Source organism: Trematomus bernacchii, unplaced genomic scaffold (genome assembly GCF_902827165.1).
Source record: "Trematomus bernacchii unplaced genomic scaffold, fTreBer1.1, whole genome shotgun sequence".
Taxonomy (NCBI): domain Eukaryota; kingdom Metazoa; phylum Chordata; class Actinopteri; order Perciformes; family Nototheniidae; genus Trematomus; species Trematomus bernacchii.
Genome location: NW_022987593.1, coordinates 19,681,480 through 19,700,276, shown reverse-complemented (window position 1 = coordinate 19,700,276; position 18,797 = coordinate 19,681,480). Strand labels below are relative to the sequence as shown.

General features: G+C 41.9%; 2 protein-coding genes across 2 annotated transcripts in view; both read right to left on the bottom strand.

Annotated features, from left to right (window-relative positions):
- The window catches only part of LOC117482071 (B-cell receptor CD22-like), a 1,109,798-nt gene that overhangs the window by 840,760 nt on the left and 250,241 nt on the right, over positions 1-18,797 (bottom strand). The window lies entirely within an intron of this gene.
- cacna1ab (calcium channel, voltage-dependent, P/Q type, alpha 1A subunit, b) overlaps positions 1-18,797 on the bottom strand; it is a 192,730-nt gene that overhangs the window by 13,577 nt on the left and 160,356 nt on the right. Inside the window, 11 exon segments of the mRNA XM_034130114.1 lie at positions 2,806-2,909; positions 6,143-6,182; positions 6,185-6,217; positions 6,219-6,253; positions 6,695-6,800; positions 15,168-15,233; positions 15,235-15,265; positions 15,796-15,923; positions 16,724-16,874; positions 17,384-17,475; positions 17,648-17,713. Of these exon segments, the coding sequence (XP_033986005.1) occupies positions 2,806-2,909; positions 6,143-6,182; positions 6,185-6,217; positions 6,219-6,253; positions 6,695-6,800; positions 15,168-15,233; positions 15,235-15,265; positions 15,796-15,923; positions 16,724-16,874; positions 17,384-17,475; positions 17,648-17,713 (852 nt within the window).

The following is an 18,797-nucleotide window of genomic DNA, read 5'->3' as shown; positions in this document are numbered from 1 at the left end:
TGATCCTCCACAGCCTGGAAGCTAAAGGCTAAATGTGCAGATGGATCGAGGCCGGTTTAGAAACAGATAAACGTCCAATAACCCTCTGACACGTTAGGCTGATCTGCTGGACAGGATTGTCTAGCTACTATGTTAAAGAGTTCTTAATTCAAAGATACTTTAAGTATAGAAACACTAGTTATTTGGATGGTAGATTATTTGCAGATGCTGTCGAAATCTAAATCAACAAACCTATAGTTGCCAGAGAGGTGCAGATAGCTGGGATTTAGTTGGCCACATTTCTAAGTAAGCAAGTGGTCTGATGGGGTAGATTTATTTACAAACTTGAAATGTGGGTTTAACTGAGAATAATAAGTATGAATGATATAAAATGCATTTGACATGTTAGCATAACGTCAAAGAACAAGTCAAAGGAACGAAAAAAGATCATTGCTAATGAATATGTTAGCTTGTGTGCTAACCAGTTAGTTATGATAGTTACCAGTTACTAGACAACTTTGGTCAGCTATCTAAAAACTGAAATGATCTGAGCACATTTTGTGGTTGTTATGAGTGTATGACATGAATTTGTTGTCAACATAAATGCTTCACGTATGTGTTCAAGTCCTTTGGATATAAATGTGGTTTTCCAGTATTGCTGCGAAAGGGGTTATTTCATGTAATCTAAAAGCCTTATATTTCCTCACTTTACATTTGACAATTCTTGCTTTCTTTGCGTCTAATCCTGTCCAGTAGTCATTTCCTGTGTCAGAGGTAACTGGTTCACGTCTGTCTCTTGATAGTCTGGTTTGTCTCTGGCTAGCTCTACTTCAGAACATTCCCGATACAAATACTTTGATGGATTATGGCGAAGACATGAACAGAAAACACATAACACAGACACAGGACATTTCAATGGAGGGTGTTTCAGCAGTGGCATATGTATCAATGAAGGCTCTCCAAGGATTGACTGATTACATACGGAGCCACTGGTTACAGGAACATCCACTCAACATCTCACCAACCACAGACATACAGGTAAACAGACAGATTCATGAGCACACAGACGGGAGAGAATGGGTCTTTGGTTAGAGCAACTTGGTGACAATAGACCTGGATTGACCAAATAGGGAGAGCTTGAAAAGTCAAGGTCTCATCTCTTCCTGGAAGGATAAAGGGAGAGCATCAGAAGGACAGAGACGACATGGAAGACAGGAATGAGGGACTGAAAAACAGTGAGAAAACAGGTGAATGACAGACAGGAGACACAATATTTGAGACAAGACAACAGCTCAACAAACACGAAGAGGACGACTGAGACGCCAGTAGGTAACGAGCAAGACGAGAACAACAAATAAGGAATCAAAGAAAAAATCCACTTTCTGCTTCCCTGACATTGTGACCAATTGACTGTGGTCCTTTCCTCATGTCCCTAGTTTTCTTTAATTGGACTTTTTGTTTTCATTTTGCGAGATACTATACTACGAACTACAAATGGAGTGGTCTTGATTGCATATGTTCGTGGCCTTTTGCGGCCATTCTTTCAAGAACATTTCCAGCAGATCCTAGCAATTTTCTTCTGGCCTTTTTCAACTGAAGCCACACCCTTATATTTGATACTAAGGGGCAGATACAAACCTGATGTTTTAGATAGCCAAGGAATATTTCTGTCCATTGTCGCAGTACTGTATATATATCTCAACATGACAAGAGACTGACGCTGATTTAGATAAGCCAGAAAGACAAATGGCATCGCCTTGATAAATGCATTATAACGTTTTTTGGGTGGATTCTTCCTTTTAAATAGAAGGCAATGGAAGAACAAAGACCACAGTGGGCGGAGAGAAGTAGAATGACGTGAGATAGAGTAGAGATGGCCGGACACATTGACATACACACAGACTGGTTAGAGTCCTTGTGTACTGGTGATGTTGAGAGAGCCTGGGTGAACCTGTCCATTCAGTCCAATGGGATGGCTGCATTCAAGAATAAACCAACACAAACTGTATTTGCACTGTTTGAAAGAAAAAGAGTAACAACCTCTCCATTCATTAGACCTCTCCTTTGTTCGGCAAAATGGAAATCCCATCGTAAGAAATAGTCTAAGAAGTCAAAGTCACTCAAGACAACATCGTGAGTGAATTTGGACTTGGTCGAATCTTGTCAGTTTGACAATAAAGTGCTGAACAAAATGGATGATTAGCTGGAGCTAATGGGAGGTATTACATGAATGGAAAGATGTTTGGAGAGTGGATTCAAAATACAAATACAGCGGGGAGCAAGTGCATCTCAGAGGCATTCATTGACGAGAGGGGGAGGAGCACTGACAGGGAACAAAAGATAAGGCCATGTGGTATCATCATCATCATTGCTCAAAACAACAAAAACCATGGTTAGTAAACCTGTGTAATCCTCTTCACCACGTGCAAACAGCCCGTGGTGAACAGGAGAAGAAAAGCAGCGTGAAAAGGAAGCGGTAGCTTACTGGCTATAGAAAGGAAAACAGCTTAATGTTAGCAAGCATTATAAAAGGAATAGGGCTGGCCAAGGAAGCAACAAGGTGCTCGATAAAGGGACGCAGATTTTTAAGGAACATGCTAAGAAAAGGGTAACGCACAGGCTGAGTAAACAGGGTAAACAGGTGATGAAAAGAAAGCAGAAGAAGAGAGTTTGGAAGTGTGGCTGTAGGACTATTTCTTTTAAAATGATATATCAAGGCAAATTCACTCCAAGGGCTTAGTGGAAGCAGGCTCAAAAGAGAGGGCCGAAGGCGGAAGATGAAAAGGTCTGTTGGCGTTCAGGCAAGTTCTCTGTGATGGAGTCTACCTGTTCCTCTCGCAGGGCCTGAAGCTTTTTCGTCTTGCTCTGCCGGTAGTACTCCATGATCATCATGGCGGCGTAGATTTTGCCGACCGTCAAGTCTGTGGCTGCTGAGAAAATGACAAGTTACCCTGCAAGATTAGACCCGAGCGAGATGGGACCCTGAGCCGTGGGGGGGGGAATGGGAGTGGGGGACGTGACGCACAACATTTACAACTACATGCAGCAAACTCCAGCAGTCGGGACAATTCTGAGACGTCAGCTTCAAAATCAAGAGCTTGAGCTGCAAATATCAAGAATTTAAATAATAATTCTCACCAAATTCGTAGGTTTGGGTATTTTAATCTTCAGTTCACAGAATATTTGGTCAGTGGTTACCAATAATTGTAAGCAAAGAACGCTGTGTTGGAGGATCAAAATAAGCAAAAATGTCATTGCTTTCCCACTTTCAGAGGGACATGCATGGACTTTCACATGTTTTATTGTAGATATCATTAAATGTGGGCAAGCATATTTACAGTCATGCTTGTGTGCACCCTTTGGGACACAACACTTCATTCTCATCGGCTAATAGATCTATCCAACACAGGGCTTATTCAATGCATTACTTCAGCTCCGAAAATCTAAAAAGCTCATGCTGCAAACTGTATTTCAGACCAGCTAAATAGGCTAACATTATAATATACAACTTTATGTACAATCGGGCAGGAGAAAGCAAAGTATCTGTTTAAATGCTGACGATGAGTTCCTATGTGCTGCAAGCATTTTCCTGATTTACCAAGAAAAAAAAGGTAATTGCCAAATCTTTGTTGCTGTTAAGAGGCCTTCAAACATAACATTTAATTGTCTTTTGGTGTCTTGGAGCATCATTGGTAACCACAATCTCTGTGAAGCCGTAGCTGAAACAGAACTGTGCCCTCTTGCTGGTGTGCAACCACCAAATACAATATACAATACAACAAGGCCAATAGTCTTTTCACAGGCAGATGCTGAACCATTTCAAGTAGCATTCTCTTTCACTATCATCTAACTGAATCAACCGTTAACATATTTAATCTTCATATTAAGGCTGAGGACCAGGGAGCCACCTCACTAAGAAACACGTCGACACCTCAGTCAAATCCGGGAGAAAACAGGAACTCCATTTTTTTCTAAAAACTCCGGACAAGTATCCCCAGAGTTTGGATGAAACACATACACATTAATAATCAGAAAAAAATGTTGAGCTTTGTTTTGGTGGCTAACTAAAGGAGTGGTGACCTTTTCAAAGTGGCATGGCTCCAAGTCTTTCAGCATTAAAAACACATTATAACGTGTGATAAGAAAGGACCACACATATCTCATACCTATGTGTGTAATAAACCCTTTTCTCTTTTCATGGCTTTTAGCCAAACATCATGGTGCTTTTGCTATGCATGCATTCATTTTACTAGCTTGTGCTTAAATCATTCAAATTGTCAAACAGATCTAACTGAAAATTCATTCATCTTCATTCATCGCAAGCATTTGATATAAACGTTTTAGGCTGGATCTAATGCTCAATCTTCCTGTAGTGAAAAGACTTCTATAGAGGATCTTCTATAGTTGGGCACCCCCTGATACCAGGATTGTCTTGATGTGTGTAAAGATGAGTGTGTGTGCTACTGTCTGCACTCTGATGTGATCTATGTGTGTGTGTGTACACCTATGGACCATGACAGTTAAACCTTTGTCTATTTGTTAGCCTAAATCAGGGGTCTATTTAGGTAAAGGATCCCTTAGCTTAAAGGGAGACGGAGCAGGGACCCCCTACTACTTGCGCCAGGGTTCAGGTAGTTGCATATGTTCAGTATATGTTGTGGATCATATAGCCTCAAGCTCAGTTGTACAACAAATCACTTAGAAAGCCTTTTCTAAAAAGACACAAGTTGCTGTATTCATGAATGGGAAACCAGTTATCCGTTGTGTTTTTGTCTCTAAACCTATGACTCTGAATCTTTGGTTTGGTCTTTAGTTCCTCTATTGTTGAGGAGACTAATGGCGCGTTTCCACTACAGCGCGGAGCACGGTTTAAGAGGGCTGTGACGTCAGCGGCCCGTCTTTGGTTGCGTTTCCACTTGGCCTAGTACCGGCCGGCGGGTCCTAATTCACAGTTTTTCTGGCCTCATAAAATCGCGGGTCTAGGGCCAGAGACAACGAGGCTGAGTCGGGCTGAGTATGCTAAACTAGAGAGAGCATCGCTGGCAAGGGGGCTACAACTTACAACAAGATGGACATATTTGACCGTGATTTAATTGTAATACACGTTTCAAAATGATGCCGAAGTAACAACATACTGATACCGGTTAGTAAAAACCATGAATTAATGCTTTGACAAGTCTGCAGACAGACGGCAGGCCGAAAAACCTTTTAAAATACGTGTTTTCTGAATGGAGAGCGGCTAAGCTAACGCAGTATATGCTCCGACCGTCCACACTCACAACAACGGCCCTATACGACATAAATAAAGCAGCGACTGTATTCACCATGACACAGCAGTCTGTGGTTTGTACTTGTTTAACTTTTGTCTAGTTTCTGAACAGATATGAGGAGCTGTGAGCTCTGAGTGCTAACAGCTAACGGCTGTGTTGTTTTTCTGGGGTTCTCATTGAAGATGACGTCACGGCTCCGCCTACACTGCGTTACTATAGATACTACCCCAGTTCCTAAACTGTAATCGAAATGCGCCATAAGTGAGCCAGTCCTAACGAGGCCTAGCCATACCGAGCGAGGCCGAGCGAGGGCCGTGTAGTGGAAATGCTGCCATAAATGAGTTACTGTGTAAGCATGTGTGACAATAGCAGCCCCCAAACTCTATAATCTCTCCATCACAAACTAACAAAACTAATGCAATCATTACCCATCTTGAGGCTAAATAAATCATTTGTGTCATGATGATGATGGCCAGTAGGACAAAGGCTATGCTTTCCTGTTTCTGAGTAGTTCATCAACCCAGGAACGATATAATGTACTTTATTGGTATGGGCTTGACCAAAACCAACTTTGTCCATGCTCTGTGGGGCAATGAATGTTGACAGCAAACAGGATGATTGTTTGTACATATCTTGCCATAAGTAGGGGGAATTTACAGCTAACTGCATTGGATCTTTACACTAAATGCCTGTCATAGATTATGTTGCTCGATGCTACAGTATTGGAGGTAAATATATGTATTTATGCATATATGTATGTGGTTTATCCTGGAATATCCTGATCACGGCAGATGCGAAGCAGTGAATGACAACTGGCTTAGAAAGCTGTCCTCTCGGTGAGTTGGTGATCGAAGACACACCACACCACTATGCGCCATTTTTTTGCAACTTACCCATGTGCGGTGTAACCAGCAAGTCCAGTTGTCTTCTGCGACAAGTTTTGGCCAAATAGCCATCATCTCCTTTCGTCAGCTCAGCATCCATCTGGTGTTTGTCTGCACCGCCTGGGTTGCCCGGCAAACCAGAATGCCCACACACACACACACACACACACACACAACAAACACACACACACACACCACACACCACGCACACACAGGTCCACACAATTGCAAACACCCCCCACACATAAACACAGGGCAAGAAGAGGTACAGACCAAACAGGAAGGCACAAAGGCATCCAATCGGCAAAATAAATATATTTAGCCATTCACGCGTAAACACATTCACCCAAAACAAAAAGATTATTGTTAGTGTCAGAAATGGCAAGAGTTTGTCATTTTGTACAATAATAAAGAGCTTTCTTGTTGAAGAGAAACAGGACACAAATTGAGAGGTTAAAGGGCATACCCAAGATTACCAAGGAATCCGAAGAATATCAGACAATAGAATAACATTGATGAACAATTAGAGAAAAGGGATATGATAGTACTTGAGGGCCATACCCTTGGCAATCTTTATATCCAGTTGCTGTCCTGATCAGAGCATGAGGGTGGAGTTAAAATGCACCGTGTTGTCACCTGCAACTGGCAGATCCATGCGCAGCAGCCTCTGTGGAAAGCCAGTAAGGATGAGAGGATAAGAAAGGGACGTGTCCGAGCTAAAGTGTGGTTTGCCTGAAACTCCGGGAGAGGGGAGAGGGTAAAGGGTTGGGGACGCGGTTGAGAGAGCTCTATAGACGATAGCCAATTAGAGGTGGAGTAGATTCATCCAGGGTTTTTCAAACAAATAGGGGGCATGACAAAGAAAACTAGGTTTCAATATCTTCTGCTATCTGATAGCCTAATAGGTAGAATCAGTGACATTCAACTCAAGGTGGCTTCTGAACATTTATGTGTATTTCCAAGTGTGCTGTAGTTTTCTTAATTTGATCAATGTATGTGTTTGCTTAGGGAAAGAAACTTGAAAGATGATTCTTTGCGTCTCCTGTGTTTCCAGTGATACTCTACGAAACAGCACAGCTATCCAAAGAGGGCCATCTGCTGCTAAGCAACTGTGAGAGCCGAGAACCACAAGGAAGAACAATCGGAGCCAAAATGGCCTCCGACCCAACCTGTGCCCATGTTCCCTAAATGTGTTGAATGCATTGCCGCATTTACACATCTCTGTTGTTACACACATGTAGATATATATAAAACAGTACACATACACACAACCCCCCTCCAACCCCCCAACATACCCCCCCCCACCCACTTTACAGACAATATTTTCCACAGACTCCAATTAAGTGCGCTTAATTGGAGTCCTTTGACAAAATAAGTCGACTGGAGAACAATAACAGTATCACTGGTGTAATTCTGCTATTTTTTCAGGAGACTGCTGGGGTTTCATTTAGCTGAGGCATCTTCTATAGAGCTCCCCCTACCTGTAAGGAGGGTTCCCTGTCTTAACAAGTTGATACTGTACCAGGTAAAACCAATGGAGAAACCTGAGAATAGAACAAAGCAAGCTGCCCTAGCTAGGGTTGCTTGCCATTTCTATCCCGTCCAGTTGGCATCCATTGGATTTACCTACGAACATGAGCGTTGGGCACTCACGATGGCAAGCACGGTAGTACAATGGCGATTGGGTTGTGTGCATGCTTGTGTGTTCCTGAGTGTGTGTGAGGTGTCAGGCATGCCCAGAGCCCAGGCAGGCGGAGGGCATCGGCCAACATCCACAGCGCTCTGCAGGCAGCAGGCAGGCTCAATGTCGCCCATAGCCATGCGACAAAGAGTGCGACGATTGCATGCAACACAACCCCCCTAGAAAAATGCACAAAACCCAGACACACATGCAACATGCCTTTACTTCACTCCCAATTTTCTAAGACCCAACTTTTCCCACCTCCCATCCCACTATTCCCACCCCCTCCCCCCCGACTGTCCCTAAAAACCCCAATTTCACAAAAACAAGTAAGCCGTGCATCGCACAAAGAGAGTATCCTCAATCCAACTGGATTGATACTACTGGTTGACTAATTCATTACATACTACATTTTTTACATTCATGGTTCCCTTAATCAAAGTCAAAATTGAATGGCGATAGTATTTCGTATCAAGTCAAGATCTCTCTCAATGCCAAAACGGTTTGTCTTAAGGGGTGTCAAGTTAGAGAGTATTAGAGTTGTGGCATTCCCTGAAAGAAGAAAAAAAAAATCATAGAGAAGATCAAAAAAGGAATGAGTTGACGTTCTGTCTGTTTTGTTTTGGACCAACCAGACTTGATGGTAGTAGTACTGTAGGGTAAGGGGGAAGGGGGTCTTTCAAAGAACACACGTGATAGGGGACAGGCAGTTAGTTGGGTTAAACATAGGCGGCTCTAAGCTTGGTCATGAGATGTGGTTACCGATATAAAGGGAAAGGGCGAGAATAGAATGAAAAAGGTAAAGGGGGGAACGTGAGAAACACTGAAAGAGGAATCAAGGAGAACGTTGGTCCAATTGGAAACAACAGGGAGAGGTTGTGTGTGTGGTTGTGTGTGTGTGTGTGTGTGTGTGTGTGTGTGTGTGTGTGTTGTGTAAAATAGACAAGAAATAGAAGAGAGAGGCTGAAAATTACGGAACAAGACAAGAGATAAAAGACAAGGACTTAAACAACACTGACATAAGTTTACTAGGAAGAGGTCAGTTCCGCATGCGCAGATATCAAAAACTAACTACTCTTTCCAGGAAGAGTGACCCTTTGTGTTCACTTGAGGGGAGATCGAGCCTGAGGCATTGTGATTGATCGATTACAAAAAGGTTGCAGATGTCTAAAACTTCCCCTCTCTGATCTGACAAGAAACCCTCAGGACTTCTGATCTCAATATGTCCTTCAATGGACTTTTCTCTGGTGAAACTCTGTCAGTGAAATACTGGAGGGCTTGATGGCTGAAGTATGCGATGGTATCACGGCCATACAAGTCGACTTTCTGGACAGAAAAAGAAGTAAGAACAGAACGGAGAGGTTAAGTGTAGAGGACAGAGATGGACAGAGGGATGCTGTGAAGAATGAAGATGGATGCTGATTGCTGACAGACAAGTGGAGGCAGAAGGACAGAAAGATAGAAATTTGACAGGTAGAAAAAAAGAGAGAACAACGGTTGTTAAAAGATGACGTGGAGAACAGGTCGAAAAGAATAAAGAAAAAGTTAAGAAAACTAGAAAGAGACAGTGAATACTGACATCCAGACTCGATCAAGTTTAGCACAACACAGAGATTCTACAATTTCATCTAAGTCATCTTGTTTACAGAATATCACTTTGTCGTTAATATTGTAATGCCGGTAACTAAGTAACTTTGGCGAGTGGGAAGAGATTTCAAACTAGGGCTTGATTAGCTTTCTGGTATTTGACCAAAATATGTCCATCAAGTATCGAACCTTTATCTAAAAGTCACTCCAGACTATTTTAGTTTAACAATAGGAAATTACAAATAAAACATGGGTGCGAATATGTGTTCGCTTATTCTGTAGATACTATATAACTTTACAGCTGATGCACATGCTTCTCACTTGTAGTAATGACAGGAGTATTGCTAGTTTTTGAACTTCATGGCAACACAAATATGATAGAAAACATTAAAGTTACATTAAAGGGGACCTATCATGCAAAATGCACTTGTGTACGTCTTTTATACATGAATATGTGTCCCCGGTGTTCCAGGGAACTCACCAAGTGTCAGAAAACACAACCCTCTCTATTTTCCTCCATACCCAAATCTCTAAAAAAGGGGCTGCAAACGGATCTGATAAAAACTGATCCAGATTGAACACTGTCCTGACGTCAGGACGGTGGCGCTACGGCTATTGGGCCAACTCCACCAATCAGGAGGAGACAAGCCACGGCCATTGCCGTTCGAAAGCGCTGGAGACGCTGTAGTACATATGCCAGGCCTGTATGATGGTGCTGTTCTCACAGAATCTGCCCTTGCTAAAACAGGGGTAAAAATAAGTGAAAATTGCAAAATGATGGCATGGCTAAAATGCAATATCTGTTTGGTATTTTGAATTTTTTTTTATAATATGCCTTTATAGGTATGGTCCTACACTATATTATTCAATATAGTATGATAGGTCCACTTTAACTTTCCAATACTATTTTGAGTGAATCTGGATGCCAATAAGAAGAGAAAGAGAAGATGACAGAGTACATGTCTACTGAATTGGAGATAAAAGAGTGGACAACGAGACAACAGATGCTAAATCTTTATCCTGGTGGTCTGAGCCACAAGAGAAGTCAAAGACGTGGACGTATCCTTGGGTTGGCGGAAGGAAGAAAAAAAACCGTTGAAGAAAGACAAAAACCTAGAAGGCCAGATCTTTTCCACTCATGTCATAAGGCATTATTATATTATTATTTGTTTGAGCCCACTGTAATTGTGTGGTACAGTAACAGGGGCGTGATTATGTTTGCACTATTGAGCCATCCACAGGAATAAGAGCGCAGAGAACTGAAGACAGACACCCTTGCTGGTCCTTCTGTAGCCGCTATCGTAAGCAAATAGCTGCACTTCAGATGTTTGCTTTTGGGCCTCTACTCTAAAGTTCTTATCGTGAAACAATACAATGCATACCTAATTCCATATATATGCCTTTCAGAGAATACCAGTAAGACCACAGGTAGTTGATTGTCCTGGAGTCTTTGACCGCTGCTTACAGGATGTTCTTTTTTTTTTTATTGTACTAGCAAATTTGAGTGCCTGTGACACAATAACACATACGACTGGTCAGAAAATGTGCTTTTTAGGAACTTCTTTCTGGCCTTAAATCTCAACCTTGGTCGAAAAAGCGTATCAAATATCTTCATATACTGCAAGATCCAGTGTGGTGTTTTTGTCCTAGTTTGGAAAGATCCTTAATTTGTGAAGGAAAAAGGGGAATTCTTTGTCAGATCTGTGGTCTATCTATGTCTTTTCGGACGTGATTTTGGCGAGTGCATGCGTCCGTGCAGGTTGCAGAAGGACTGGCAAAGCCTCCTCCGTTCCTTACTCCTGCGGCCCTGACGGGAGGAATAAAAGAAAGAGAATTGACTACCACTCCACTATCACTTCACTTCATTCACGCACGACAAAAAGCCCATCCCTTCCATCCCCGCGGTTCGGAGAGAGAGAAGAGAGGACAGCGCTCACCACCACCACCACCACCACTACCAGACAATGAGGAGAACACCGGTGGGAGGAGGGAGGGAGGTGGAGGAGGTAGAAAGGGAGAGGAAAGGGTCTACTCCCACGCGATGGGGAGGTTTAAAGACGGAGATGGGAGGGGGGAAAAGGAGAGAGGAGAGTAATGATGGGAGTAGGAAGGGAGAGGAGGAGGTGGGGTGGTGGTTGAGGGGGGTGGAGGGGTAAAGGTGGGGGGCGAGTCTACCTTATAGGCGACCCGGGCGGGACACCTCTTCCCGAGGCCTAGCGGCGGACACATGTGTCTTAGCATCTGATACATGTCTGTGTAACTGATCCGGCCGCTGGGGTGGCCACAAACACACACACACACACACACACACACACACACACACACACACACACACACACACGCATCCAAACATCCGCGACCACATGACAGAACAAACAAAGACGGACGACGTGAAAACGTAGAAAATAAAAATGACGAGGGGGAGGGAGGACGATGGGGGGGGGGGGGGGGCGCAGACGCAAAGGGGTGTTTTTGGGGGGGGGGACATGAGGGGAAAAAAGAAAGGAACCGACAAAGGAAAGGAAGAGGGGGGGGAAACAAATACACAGAGGTTATTGTTTTGACCGCTTTGGATATGTGGTTGCTGTGGTGAGAGAAAGAGAGAACGCAAGAGAGAGAGAGAGATCGAGAGAGTGTGTTACGTGGCTTCTAGTCTGGTTTATCATAAAGTAGGGGGAGAGGAGAGGAAGGAAGGAAGGAAGGGAGGGAGGGAGGGAGGTAGAAGGGTTGGGGGGGAGAAGGGGAGAATTGGAGGAGGAGGTGTTATTTAGTTTAGTTAGTTGTTGAGATACCGTTCTATGCGAGGTGAAAAGGGGATTTGGGATTTTTTGTTTTGTTGGTCTCTGCCCTCTTTCGCCGCTCGGATAGAACTGGCAGCGGGGCTTCTAGCAGGCAAAGAAAAGCACCGCTGCAGAGGTCGGAGTGAGTCACAATGACAAGTCAATGCAGTCTGTAGCTGAGGATGCGTGTCCGCCGGGAACCTCCGCTCACACCTGCGTCTCCGGACGTTCGTGGACACCCGTATGATGACAGGAAGCGTGGGGACAGTGCTAACAGCAGACCTTTAGAAGGTCAGTTCACCCACATCACTGAATGCTTCCTAACTTACCTTTCCCACTTTATAGATTATTTCAGTTTAATGTGTCCAGGGTTTGAGATATAATACCCTAACCCTAACCCTAACCCTAACCTTGAAATGTTTATCCACTTGGATTACAAAGGAAAGTGAACTGGTCAAGGTAATGGTGCTCAAAGCTTTGAACAGTGTCCCAGTGGTACCAATTAAAGTCAAAGCCTGTTTTTTAGGTTCATGTAGGTAAAAAAAAGGGGAGTATAAATCAAAGAGTGTGGCGAATAATGACCTCACAGAGTGAGTGACATAACTGGTCTCATAGCTCTGAAAAAGCTCATACAACGAAAGTTAAGTATGACCTATGGCTCAGGAAATGTAAATCATAATGGGTCTCTATAACCAATATCTTTTGCACCTGTTATCCTTAAAATGATTAATCCAATCGTTCAAGGAAATGGAATGATTAAGGGTAAACGCTGCTGCAATCCTCATAAAAGGGCATACCACATAAACTGAAAATAATTAAGTGAAGAATGCCCAAATAAACTCTACAAAGGATAAGGCACCAGACATGAAAAAGTTAGAATGGGAACGCCAAACGAGCTGCTAGCGTTCCCAATGCGCTTAATTGATGAGAGTGTTGCTTAAGTCTTGTTTATTTATTATAACTTTGAAGGCAATCATTGTTGCACAAACATGTCAACACTCAAATGTGCATAAATATGTGTAAACGTTACTGTCCGTAGATTTCGTTTTTATGAATTGTATTACGTCTCCCAGGCCCTTAAAACCCCATTTAACTGTCATTTGATTGCGACTGTAATGTACAGCTGATATTTGTTGAAATATGAATTATAGAATCAACTCGTCTCATCCTATTAACAAAGCACCTGAGCTCAGTGGCCTCAGCATATAGAACTGAACACATGTGCATGGCTGAATATCACCAAGGCAAGGCAAGGCAAGGCAAGTTTATTTATATAGCACCTTTCAACACAAGGCAATTCAAAGTGCTTTAGAGGGGTAAGTTGTAAATTATCTTGTTTACAATGATTTGGGCGAACTGACCAATCGGCTGCAGCACATTAAAGAGATCTTGACAGTAGACAAATACAGATGTCATGACCAACATCCCTTCCCACGAGCCTCCGTTGACACAGGAAGTTGTTGAGAGGTTCCTGGTGGACACAAGACCTTCTGATGTCCAGAGTCCCTGCCCCAAACCACACACACACCCTGCCCCTTTCCTTCTTTCCCCCGAACACCAGAGCCACAAACAGAGCAGGTTTGGCCATTTTATCATAGTATTTCAGGTACCCAGAAAATATAATCTGTTACTTGAAGGCCTGTTACATTCTCCACTGTGCCAACACAAACAACAACGTGTGATTTGATTGAGGAACTGGATATACATACCATCAAAAGAGCTTGCTATTTCTCCAGGTTTTTAACATATATTTAATTGAAATCTGCAAATGTCCCTTCTCATTGCTGTGCACTCTTTATGTAGAGCGTGTAACAGGCCTAACAATTGTTTTTATTCCTTTAATCATAAAGCCACTATGTGTAGGAGAGGGTTTCTGCAGGTTTCAATCAGTTACAGTTACGTTTTTAAGACTTTAAGGACTATGTTGTATAAAACACCAGTTTGCAGTCATACTGGCAGAAGTGGGAAAGACAAATGGTATTAATTAAAAAAAGTCCTATAACTAATTTAAGTACATGCATTTACTCGCATGTACAATCAAGACATACATCCCTCTTAATAATGTGCACTTAATACCACAATAAATAAGTTTAAGAGCAACACAATCATATTGAAAACTATTTGACAATTTTTTAAACATTTAATTTAAAACCTTTTTAGGGGCCAGTAAAGAAATTCAGACCTTCAGTACACATAGTGGCTTTAAAATTAAAAAATATAATACTTCAGGCTGCTTAGAACAGTGGTTCACAAACATGTGCCATGGATGCAGAGGTGTCTGCAGTCTTTACATTAGAACAAACCAAACGTCTATAAACTAACCTGCAGACTCATGAGCCTCGATGACACATGGCTGGAAAGCACGAGCTAACAGCTACATACGTTAGCATGTTGACAGTACTCAGACCAAGCCCTCTCTGCATAAGTCTCTGTACTAAAGTAACCCCCCCCCCCCATCACCCAAACCCCAACTCAAACAAGAACAATGCACATTGCTCAACCATTTTTTCTGCCCAGGCAAAATTAGACAGCAAGCAGAAATAAAAAACAATGGCTAGAGTCTCAACTCTGTTGTTTTTAAGGTAATAGTGAATAAAAAGTGAACACATCATTGTCATTTTCCCAGCGTTCAGTCAGAAGACAATAGCGAGTGCAGTGGCACCATCTCATGCGTCACACACCGATTATCGATGTGTGTGTGTGCGGGATTGCGTACAAGAGTGTGTGTGTGCATTTCTGCATTGTCCCAAACATTCTCATTCATGGTCAGAATGCAGATACAACAGAAACCCTGCCCCAAAATGGTTTAATGGTGAAATGATTCAAAAACAACTGAATAATGCAAACCCAAACAGAAAAATCAAACCAAATGAAAAAGTTGACTAAAAAGATTTGTTCTAAAAGTGATAAAGAGCGACATTCATTCCAGTCTCTTAAAGGCGAGCAGGTTGCGTTTAAGTTTGTGCTTTAGGGGTTTAGTCCAAACCTTGCAGGCCACCCTATGTGGGCATTTCTTGCCAAGGCCCAGGGGAGGGGAGATAACTCGCAATAAAACTGTACATATCCTTATAATGTATGCGCCCGCTGCAAGAGAAATACAAGGAGGGGAGGTTAGGAGAGGGGAACACACAGAATACTGAGAAGATGATGGAGAAGGAAAAGGAGAGAGCATTTATTTACACTGAGAACACACTAAATACAGAGGGCAGAGGAGGAGAGGGTCACATTCATCTCAACTGTGCACGTAATGTGCCATTTGAGAAAAAAGGCAGAATGCTTATGTAAGAAAGGAAGAGAGACGAAGAGAAAGAGGGAAGATGGATAACTCTTTGCTTAGTGCCAGCTGCAACTGATAACATCACAAGTCCTGTTTCATCTTAAACACTTCCTGGATGAGATCATGACTCCAGTGTTTGCCCCGTTTTGGGACGGGAGAGAAAGTCAAGGGTTAAAATGTACAGTCAAATCAGCAAAAACAGTTTGTAGATTAGCTCTGTGCGTGTGAGCTCTTTGTGTAATACACTATGTATGTATCTTTGGTATTTGATAGTTCATGTGTGTTTCTATCCTTGTGTCACTTCTACAGTGTGAGTGTGTGTGTGTGTACCACTCACCAGGCGGCAGGGTCGTACTCGGCCCATATCCTTACATACTCGTCCAGGTGATGCGGCCCCAGGATAGAGGAGTCTCTGGTCAGATACTCAAAGTTGTCCATGATGACGGCCACGAACAGATTCAGCATCTGGAACAAAAAGAAGGTTCATCAATTAATAAGCAAACGTTTCATTTTTACAATCAAATACTGGTCAAATGCAGGAATTATAGATTTGAGACATATTTACGTAAGCCCTGAGAGGCAAGTGAGAACAAAGTCTGATCTGAATTGATTTTATTTTTGGGGCTGTTTTAACCCTTAGCCTAAACCCATCTTTCTTCTTATTGTAAATATCACTCGATACCAGCAGTCAAATGTTTTCGGATCCGGTTGAAATTGCCTTTCAAATAAATGTAATTTCCGTTAAATGTACAACAGCCGTCTTTGATTACCATGTCCAGAACTCACATACTACAAGATAGAAGTGTACTAAACAGATGATCCTAATTGAAACATATAATCCAACTGGTACACTGTGAGTTATCACAAAGAAAGGAGAGGTTATTAAAATGTGTGTGCAGCCTGTAGCAAAGGGAAGCAATTGGATTTTGTCTAAACAATACGCATAAATGCACATTTTGATTATAGAACTGGTATATTCTCTAGTTTAGTTCTACTTTTTACGCTGCTATGGACAATCCGGCAATAATATTTTGCACATTCTATGGACAATTTTGCAGTAATGTACATTTTCAAATATTGAAGTGACTGTTATTTTAGGTCTTAATGTGTGCATATAGGATATACATATTTGCACACATATTTTTATATACATTTGTTTTTATATTCGGGATTGTGGGAAACAGTATTTTGATCTCTCTGTCTGTACACACAAACTAGAAGATTGACAATAAAATTGACTTTGACTTTTGACTTTGACTACTCACCAGGAAAGAGCAGAGGAAGATGAAGGAGACGAAGTAGGTGTAGGCGAAGGTGCTTCCACACTCAGGCTCTTTGTTCCCTGTCTCCGGGTCGCACACCCTACCGCCGAGGCACGCCAACATGATGTCATGCCACGCCTCGCCCGTAGCGCTCCTGCAGGAGGGGAAACACAGGACAAAATATGAGTAAGTGCCCATAAAGCACGTCATCGATAGCAAAGTGCAGAAGGCATCACTGGTCAGCTACTGCCCACACATTCAGAGTATGTTGGAGCGATGGGGCAGCTTTGGGAACATCAGAATTCATCGTAAACTCATGGAAGTAGCATCTCCTGTACTGTATTTAGGTCTTAATGTGAACATGACTGTGTATATATATATACATATTTGCACACATATTTTTACATTTTATATACATTTGTTTTTTATATTCGGGATTGTGGGAAACAATATTTCGATCTCTCTGTCTGTACACAAACTGGAAGATTGACAATAAAGTTGACTTTTGACTCGACTGATTCAATCACAACTATTATGTCAGTGCGATAGGTTTTTTAAGTCCTTTACAACACAGTTTGTAAATGGAGAAGACGACAACAACCTGCTACCACTAATAACCCAAATGTTTTAATGTGTGTGTGTAAAAGAGAAGGTAAAACTCACCTGAACAGCAGCATCAGGGCCATGATGAAGGTTCTGAAGTTATTGTGCTCGTTGATGGCACTCCCGTCATCGAGTGCCAGATTCCCAAACAGCTAAACACAAACAGTGGAAGGAGAAAACAAACGCAAAGAACAACCCATTACTGTAGTAGAGTATCAACTCTAATGGTTGCTGGAAGCGTTTCACATATGAAGAGAAAAACCTGCTGAACCTTAAAAGTACAACAACGTATACAATTCCAGATTGGCACCAGGCAGTACTCACCTGCATGCCGATGATGGCATAGATGAAGAAGAGCATGGCGATGAGCAGGCACACGTATGGCAGAGCCTACCAGAGAACATGGAGAGGGAGTCATTATTTGTGAGAGCCCTTACATGTATTGTGACAATATTTAAACTATGTTACCAACTAACTATTATCTTACATATTTTTCATTTTGTTTGTCCTTCACATATCTGAGAGTTGCCAAAGAAATGTCGTTGCACTTTGTATGATGACAACACAGATATATTGTTATATTCTTATCTTGAGCTTGCCCTTTGTTACTACTCCTCCCAGAAATGTTGGGCAATTGTCACCAAATGTGGTTCACAACATCAACAATATCTATGGACTAAGGCAGTGATTCTCAAATAGGGGTACGCGGACCCCTGGGGGTACTGCAGGGGTACTGCAGGGGGTACGTGAGATTTAAAAAAAAAAATAAAAAAAAGGTTAATTAAAAAAATACCATGCATGATTACAAAAATAATCTTAGTACAATAAGTTAAATAGAAAACACAATTTTAAATAAAATATTCCTAGAACCACCAAGCGGGTCCTCATATAAACATGTCAAATGTGTGTATTGTATTTTATAGTTTTTCACAATATATCATTTTGTTCATTGGTTTGTTAAACATATATTACTTCAGTTGAAAAACTCCTTGGAAAAATCTGTTTTATAAAAATGTCGTTATGTTATTTTTTTTCATGCATGAAGATGAAAATATCCTTAGTTTGTTGTAATGCATGCACGAAGGAGTTAATAAATCACACACTGAGGGAACATCACTATATTGTAATTATTTGTATAGGCTTTTTCGATCAAAAATGTTCGGGGTCGGTCAGGGGGTACTTGGCTGAGAAAATGTTTCATTACTGAAAAAGGTTTGAGAAGCACTGGACTAAGGAGTAAAACGTGAATTGTTCCGATTGTTGATATTCCAAACGGTTGCAATAGCTGACTTAGGCAAAGTTTATATTAGTAAAACATTAATATATCCTTAACGTTTTGTCTTATTGGGACTACATTTGGTGGATGTCTTGTATTCTCTGATTGACCAGCGCAAATTTGGTGCCAATCAGCCAAAGGGTGTTGGCGCATCTTCAAACTATTAAGAAGGCATCTCTGTCTGCGAATGTACAACTT